Raw genomic sequence first — 8,762 nt, 5'->3', positions numbered from 1 at the left:
GAGGCCCTAAATTTGACCCATGGCACTGTATACACTGCAGAAATGGCTGTGGTTCTCATAAAAAAATCTTTAAAAGAACACCAATTTCCTCCCTGCTTCCCCGTCCCATCTCTACACAAAGCCACTCACTTCCCCTATCAGTCCTACACCCTAGTCTACCCCACCCAGCCCAGTCAAATGGTCGACCTCTTTGGAGGAAATAAATGCCAGAGATACCTGGGCGGAGCGTGAGGATCAGGGGTTCTCTGCTCAGAGCAGGTGAGAGGCACCCATGCAGTGGAGTAAAGGGCAAGGGGAGGTGACTTGGAAATGTAACAAAATACCTGGTAAGGGCTGAGAGATAGCTCACCTTGTAAATGGAGTTAACTATAGCTTTTTTTTTTTTGCCTCCAGGGTTATCTGCTCCTGGAGCCTATTTTTCCCCTTTTGTTGCCCTTGTTATTATTTTGTTGTTGTTGTAGGATAGGACAGAGAGAAATCAAGAGAGGAGGGAAGATAGGGGTAGAGAAAGATAAGACACCTGCAGACCTGCTTCACTGCTTATGAAGCGACTCCCTGCAGGTGGGGAACTGGGGACTTGAACCGGGATCCTTATGCTGGTCTTTGTGCTTCACGCCTTGTGTGCTTAACCTGCTGTGCTACCGCCCAGCTCCCGAGTTAGCTATATTTTATCCTATCATGTATCTTAACTCTATTACCCTAGTGTATTGCATTTGCCCATGCTACAGTTGGACCCATGTCTTTCTCTGTAGGAGTAAGGTTGTGTCTTAACCTCCTAGCATATCTCTTGGCACTTTGACATATTTTCACTGGATTATAATTAATATTTACTATTTCCTCAATTAAAATTTTTATCACTGGGAGCCAGGTGGTGGTGCAACTGGCTAAGTGCACATAGTACAAAGTACAAGGATCTGAGTAAGGATCTCAGTTTGAGCCCCCAGCTACAGGAGGGAAGGTTCACAAGCATCGAAGCAGGTGTCTATCTTCTCTCTCTTTGTCTCTGCCAATAAAATAGAAAAATTGACCGCCAGAAGCAGTGGATTCATAGTGCCCCAGCAATAACTCTGGAGGCAAAAAATTAAAGTTTTTATCAGTTATTTATGTCACCAGGGCTTTGCAGGGGTTTCATGCCTGTGCAATTCCACTGTTGATGGCAGACTCCCTCCTCTCCCACCCCCACCCTCCAAATAGAGGTTGAGTAACAGAAAGAAGAAACACTAAGGTACTACTCCACTACCTGAAGCCCACATGTGGTGGCCAGGAGATGGAGCCCACTTCTGTCTTTCTTTCCCCATCACTGTCTTCCCCTCCTCTCTCGATTTCTCTCTGTCCTATCCAACAGCAACAAAAATGGAAAAAATGGCCTCCAGGAGCAGTGGATTCATACTGCAGGCACTGAGCCCCAGCAATAACCCTGAAGGCAATATGTATATATTTCATAAATTATATATATATATATCTTTCATAAATTACAATTTATTAATGATACATATATAGATATGTATATCTTTCATAAATTATAATTTATTAATGAGAGAAAGAAAAGAACCACATCATCACTCTGGAACATACAGCACCAGGAACTGAACTCAGGACCTTATACTTAAGCATACAATGCTTTGGGAGTCGGGCTGTAGCGCAGTGGGTTAAGCGCAGGTGGTGCAAAGCACAAGGACCAGCCTAAGGATCCTGGTTCGAGCCCCGGCTCCCCACCTGCAGGGGAGTTGCTTCACAGGTGGTGAAGCAGGTCTGCAGGTGTCTTTTTCTCGCCCTCTCTGTCTTCCCCTCTTCTCTCCATTTCTCTCTGTCCTATCCAGCAACAATGACAGCAATGATAACTACAACAATAAAAACAAGAACGGCAACAAAAGTGAATAAATATTTTTAAAAAAAGAATACAATGCTTTACCCACTTTCACATCACTCATAAAACAGTTCCACTTGATCTCAGGGCGGGGTGTTAGCACACCTTGTTAAGCACACACATTACCATGTGCAAGAAGCTGGTTTTGAGCCCTGTTCCCCACCTGCAGGGAGGATGCTTCACGAGTAATGAAAAAAGTTGGCAGGTGTCTTCCTCTCTGTGTTCCCCATCTCTCTCCATTTCTCTCTGTCCTGTCCAACAATGATGACAGTAATTACAACAATAAAACAATAAGAGCAACAAAAGGGAGTAAATATTTTTTTAAAAGGAAAAAAAGGGAGTCGGGCAGTAGCACAGCAGGTTAAGCACACGTGGTGCAAAGTGCAGAGACCGGTGTAAGGATCCCGGTTCGAGCCCCTGGTTCCCCACCTGCTTCACAGGCGGTGAAGCAGGTCTGCAGGTGTCTGTTTTTCCCTCCCCCTCTCTGTCTTCCCCTCCTCTCTCCATTTCTCTCTGTCCTATCCAGTAACGACGACATCAATAACTACAACAATAAAAACAAGGTCAATAAAAGGGAAAATAAATAAAATAAATATTTTAAAAAGGGAAAAACAACTAAAAACTTTTCATTGAGGGTATAATAAAAACCTGCAGACATAAAAAAAGTTCTGTGAATTTCATGCATATAAATATCTAGTTCCTGGCCATCCTATTCGCCACTTGAGAAAAACTGGTCCTGAAGTTGAATGCAGCCTAGAATGTTCCCGGCTGTGACCGTGAACTGCAAGCTCAGACTGACAAGGACTTGGAGGTTACACAGGCTCCTGTGCTAAATACGAATACATATGGGCCCTGGGTCAGATTGATGTGGTAAATAGTTCATTTTGTGTGTGTGTGTGTGTATTTTTTTCTTCAAGTTTGGGAGCTACTTTCTGCCCTGATCAACATTTCTAGTTTTTTTTTTTTTTTAATAATTTATTTATCTATGAGAAAGACAGGCAGAGAGAGAAAGAACCAGACATCACTCTGGTACATGTGCTGCCGGGGATTGAACTCAGGACCTCACGGTTGAGAAACCAGTGCTTTATCCACTGTGCCACTTCCCGAACCACAACATTTCTAGTTCTATTCTTAGATCTGACACCATCTTCCCAGACAATATTTTTACTTGCAGGTTAGCTATCAAGTTCCAGCAACAATTATCACAGCCATGGGTCCCTAAGAACATACCTAAAATAAATTTCCTAGCTTCTATCTACCCTAAAATTCCTATTCTCCTGTGCTCTATCCCTACTTTATGGCTCCTGTTTATTAAACATTTTGTCCTGCTTTGTATCTTATTGAATTTCAGCCACCAAGTTGCAGATGCTACTACGATTTCATTCTGAACTCCCTGGACAGACGACCTCACCAATGTGTCCTGGAAACTAACCTCTTCAGAGACCTGCTCCACTAGGGAAAGACAGAAACAGGATAGGGGTATGAATCGACCACCCAAGGCCCAAGTCTAGCAGAGAAGCAATTACAGAAACCAGGCCTCCCACGTTTTGCACCCCATAAAGAATTTTGGTTCATATTCCCAGAAGGTAAGTGTTAGGGGAGATGATCAGGGAAGCTTCGAACTCCAATTCCATCAGAACCCAGAGAGAGAAAACAAAAAACAAAGAATTTATCTGTGAAAGTTGATAAATTAGAAAACTGGTACCTTGGCTGTAGCACAGCGGGTTAAGCACAGGTGGCACTAAGCACAAGGACCGGCATAAGGATCCTGGTTCAAGCCCTGGCTCCCCACCTGCAGGGGTGTCGCTTCACAAGCGGTGAAACAGGTCTGCAGGTGTCTATCTTTCTCTCCCTCTCTCTGTCTTCCCCCTCCCCTCTCCATTTCTCTCTGTCCTATCCAACAACAATGACAACAATAATAACTACAACAATAAAACAAGAGCAACAAAAGGGAATAAATAAATATAAAAAAAAGAAAACTGGTACCTTAACATTAATAAAAGTAGATTTATCTACTACTAGTAATGCTAATCCATTTTCTTTCTTTTTTTGCCTCCATGGTTATCAGTGGGGCTTGGTGCGGGCATTATGACTCCACTGTTCCTAAAGGCCATTTTTCTTCATTTTATTGGCTAAGACAGAGAGAAATAGAGAGAGGAAGGGAAGATAGAGAAAGAGAAACAGAGACACCTGCAGATCTGCTTCACTGCTTGTGAAGTGACGCCCTTGTAGGTGGGGAGCCGGGGGCTTGAACAGAGAATAGTTGGGCTGAACTTGGTGGTATGCTACTGCGCAGCCCCTGATAATCTATTTTCTATGTGAAAGGTTTAGTGCTTATCAATAAAGAATATCAATTCATGTAAAAATGACATGTGAATCTCTCTTCTAAGTCAAAGAGCTGAATTTTGACACAATACTAAGTATATACAATGGACCAAGTATGACTGCAAGACAATTTTCAGCAACCTTTTCTTTTTCTTTCTTTCTTTTTTTTTGATTCTTTTTTTAAATATTTATTTATTCCCTTTTGTTGCCCTTGTTTTATTGTTTTTGTAGTTATTGTTATTGATGTTGTCATTGTTGGCTAGAACAGAGAGAAATGGAGAGAGGAGGGGAAGACAGAGAGGGGGAGAGAAAGTCAGACACCTGCAGACCTGCTTCACCGCCTGTGAAGTGACTCCCCTGCAGGTGGGGAGCCGGAGGCTCGAACTGGGATCCTTCAGCTGGTCCTTGCACTTTGCGCCACGTGCACTTAACCTGCTGCGCTACCACTGACTCCCTCTTTCTCTCTCTCTCTTTCTTTCTTTCTACCACATCCTTGTGCCTGTATGATCCCATTGCTCCCAGAGGACTTTTTTTTTCTTTCTCAATTTCAGTTCATTCAGTTTCATTCTATTTCAGTTAGAGGATATGAGAGCGATCTGGCCACCACATCTGCCACCCCATTGCTTGCCAGGGTTGATTCGACTGACTAGCTGGCTAGGCGTAGGCAGGTGTCCCCTTCCTCCCTCACTGTTCCATGTGCTTCCCCCCGAAAGCTGATGACTTTCTCCAGATAGAGGCAGACTGGTCTTTGATAGAGGGAATACGAATAACTGGGCTTCTCTGCTAAAATCTCCAAACTAGCTCTCAATTTTAGTTAGAAAGAGACAGAGAGAGGAAAAGGGAGAGGGGAAAAGAGACATCACAGCACTGTTCCACCATTCATGGAACTTCTCCTTGGCTCTGGGCACACTGCCCCCTGGGATCTTACCCACAACAAAGTGATAGTTCTGGGTGACCTATCTCCCAGTCCAATAACTTAAAAAATTATTTTAATTTATTACATATGAGAGAGAGAATTTCACATAAGGAGGAATGGGGAAGGGAGGAAAGGGACAAGCAGTAGCACCACTCTGGTTCATGTGGTGCTGGAGATCAGACCCTGAACCTCAGGCATGTAACGCTGATGCTTTGCCAGTTAAGCTATTTCCCCAGACAACCTGAAACAAGCTTTTGAAAAGTTTAATATTATTACACAGAATCTGAAATTGGTTTGATTTTTATTCAATTTCATACCCACATTAGAAGAAGAATATGAGAACTACACTTTACAAACACTATACTAATACTATGTTAGTGTGGTGTGGTTTAACATTGATTGTATATAAAGAAAAAAAATCACATTGGAATTAAGGCAATAACCACATGTGCAGACCAAGCACAATACCCTGACACAGTTCTTTAGTAAAAAATGCTATTGGTTTGATTAGATGGCTGACATTGCAGCATGCAGGTCAACCACTGCTTTGAAGGATAAGCTTTGAATACCTTCATTCATTTCAGAAATCCCTCCTACTGACCCACAATGGCCAGAAGCAGCCTTCGGTAATCTCCACTCGTGTCACTTGCAATCATTGTGCCCAGGGTCTTCTGATACATCTGATTGAATATCTGTTTTATTTGTACAAGATCAATCTGCATTCAAGAGATATTTTGGATGTAAGAAAAATGTTGTCAACAGAAAATTGGTTATCTACTTAAACCTTTTTTGAATTGCCACCAGGGTTATCACTTTTTTCTTTAAATTGCCATCAAGGTTATTGCTGGGACTTGGTGCAAGCACCGATACTCCACCACTCCTGGTGGCCTTTTTTTCTTTGTCTTTCTTTCTATTTTTATTAGGCTGCACAGAGAGAAATTGAGAAGGAAGGGGAAGATAAAGTGGGAGAGAGAAAGACCCCTGCAGATCTGCTTCACTTGTGAAGTGTCCCCCCCCCCTGCAGGTGGGGAAGAGGGCTCGAACCCGGGTCCTTGCACATGGCAACATGTGCAATTAACCAGGTGTACAACTGTCCAGCCCCTTAAACTATTATTTTTTTTTTTTTAAAGATTTTATGTATTGGGAAGGGGTAGATAGCATAATGGTTATGCAAAGAGATTCTCATGCCTGAGGCTCCGAAGTCCCAGGTTCAATCCCCTGTACCACCAAAAGCCAGAGCTGAACAGTGCTCTGGTGTAAAAAAAAAAAAAAAAAAAGATTTTATTTATTTATTCATGAAGAAGAAGAAAGAACCAGGCATAACTCTGGTGCATGTGCTGCCAGGGATTGAACTTGGAACCTTTTGCTTAAGAGTCCAATGCAGGGAGTCAGGTGGTAGCGCAGTGGGTTAAGTGCCCGAGTCGCAAAGCGCAAGGACCTGCATAAGGGTCCCGGGTCAAGTCTCCGGCTCCCCACCTGCAGGAGAGTCACTTTACAAGCAGTGAAGCAGGTCTGCAGGTGTCTGTCTTTCTCTCCCCTTCTCTGTCTTACACATCCTCTCTCCATTTCTCTCTGTCCTATCCAACAACGACGACATCAATAACTAGAACAATAAAACAAGGGCAACAATAGGGAATAAATAAATATTTTTTAAAAAGAGTCCAATTCTTTATTTATCCACTGCACCACCTCCCAGGCCATTTAAACTATTCTTTAATAGTGAAAATATCCTATCATAGTTAAAGAGGGTAAAAACATCAAGTGTTTATATTAAGAATTCATACCAGTGTCAGCATTACCCAAGGAAGGTCTGGTTCAATGTCCTGGTAAAACACTGGATAAAGGTAGTACTAGTTCACCTGCTCTTCCAAAATGATTATCATTTAAAAACCATTTGTTAGATCCTGTAAGCAGCTCACTTGAATAGTGTGCTGCTTTGTTACATATTTGACCCAAGCTTGAACTTGGCCTCCACTGTACTGAAGAAAGTTTCAATGTGGTTTCTTTATCTTTCTCTCTCTGCCTGTACCTGAAAAAGTCGGCCCTGAATGGAAAATCCTGAGATTACCAAAAAGAAAAGAAAAAAGAAAGAAAGAAAAAATTAAAACCACTTCTTAAAATGGCTATTATCAAAACCTATTATTATTATTATTATATTATTATTATTACTATTTACCAGAGCACTGTTTAGCTCTGACTTACAGTGGTGCTGGCAATTGAACCTGGGACCTTTGATGCTTCAGGCATGAAAGAATTTGTACATAACCACTATGCTATCTCCCCAGCCCGTGAGCTCTTTCTTGCTTTGCTTCTCTTCCTTCCTTCCTTCCTTTCCCTTTCTTCTTTCTTTCTCTTTCTCTCTTACCCCTTTCCTTCCTTCCTTCCTTCCTTCCTTCCTTCCTTCCTTCCTTCCTTCCTTTCTCTCCTTCTCTCTTCCTCCCTCCCTCCCTTTCTTTCTTTCAGACTGATTTAGAGCTAAAGAGCTAGCTCAGTCTGTTAAAGCAAAGAACTTTCTATGCCTGAGACCACAGGTTCAGTTTCCAGCACCACCTTACGCCAGAGCTGAATAGTGCTCTCTTTCTCTTCTCTCATCCTCTCTCGTAATAAGTAAGTAATTTTTTAAAGTAAAGGTTTCTTTATTTTATGAGAGGGAGGGGTGAGAGAGACCATGAAAGACCAGAGCTCTGCTCTAACATATGTGGTGCTGGAGAGCAAACCCAGGGCCTCACACTCTACTGATGACCTACCTCTCCTGCTGCAGCAGACTTTATTTATTCATAAAGATAGAAGGAGAGAGAGAAAGAACCAGACATCACTCTGTTACATGTGCTGCTGGGGATTGAACTCTCACGTTTGAGAGTCCAATGCTTTATCCACTGTGCCACCTCCCGGACTATGTGCAAAGTTTTCGTACCATCACTTCTGAGGGAATGACAATCAGCTGAGTGACTTATAAGAAACCAACATTCAAAATCAAGGTCAAACAGAGAAAAAGAAAGTCTCACCTCACTTCGAGTGACCACAATCCTGACCAGAGTGGAGTCATCTGTGCCAGCACCTTTCATAGAATAGTAGAGCTTCTCAGCGAAGAGGGCAGAGCGGTCCAGAGCACACTGCACTGCAGATGAGAGGTGTTTCAGACAGGGGACCATGACCTGGTGACATTTCACTACATATCTAGAATGTCACGATACCAGAAACAGGATTTTTAATTTTGTCTTGTTTTAAAAATTATATATTTTTAAATATTTATTTATTCCCTTTTGTTGCCCTTGTTGTTTTATTGTTGTAGTTATTATTGTTATTGTTGATGTTGTTGTTGTTGGATAGGACAGAGAGAAATGGAGAGAGGAGGGGAAGACAGAGAAGGGTAGAGAAAGATAGACACCTGCAGACCTGCTTCACCGCCTGTGAAGCGACTCCCTTGCAGAGGGGGAGTGAACCAGGACCCTTATGTGGGTCCTTGTGCTTTGCGCCATGTGCGCTTAACCTACTGCATTACCGCCCAACTCCCTTTAAAAATTATTTTTATTTATTTATTACTGGATAGAGACAGAAAGACATTGAGAGGGGAGATAGAGAGGGAGAGAGAGAGACACCTGCATCCCTGCTTCACCACTAGTGAAGCTTTCCCAGTACATGGGACCAAGGGCT

General features: G+C 42.6%; 1 protein-coding gene across 3 annotated transcripts in view; it reads right to left on the bottom strand.

Moving 5' to 3' along the window:
• Window positions 1–5,392: 5,392 nt before the first annotated feature.
• The window catches only part of ANXA7 (annexin A7), a 32,083-nt gene continuing 28,713 nt past the window's right edge, over window positions 5,393–8,762 (bottom strand). For all 3 annotated transcript variants that reach the window (XM_060175796.1, XM_060175865.1, XM_060175814.1), the window contains 2 exons: window positions 8,114–8,226; window positions 5,393–5,824 (listed from right to left, as the gene is read on the bottom strand). In XM_060175796.1, coding sequence (XP_060031779.1) covers window positions 5,702–5,824; window positions 8,114–8,226 — 236 coding nt within the window. In that variant the 3' untranslated portion in view covers window positions 5,393–5,701. The remainder of the gene's footprint in view (window positions 5,825–8,113; window positions 8,227–8,762) is intronic.

This window comes from Erinaceus europaeus, chromosome 1 (genome assembly GCF_950295315.1).
Source record: "Erinaceus europaeus chromosome 1, mEriEur2.1, whole genome shotgun sequence".
Classification (NCBI taxonomy): Eukaryota; Metazoa; Chordata; class Mammalia; order Eulipotyphla; family Erinaceidae; genus Erinaceus; species Erinaceus europaeus.
This window is presented reverse-complemented; position numbering and strand designations above follow the sequence as displayed.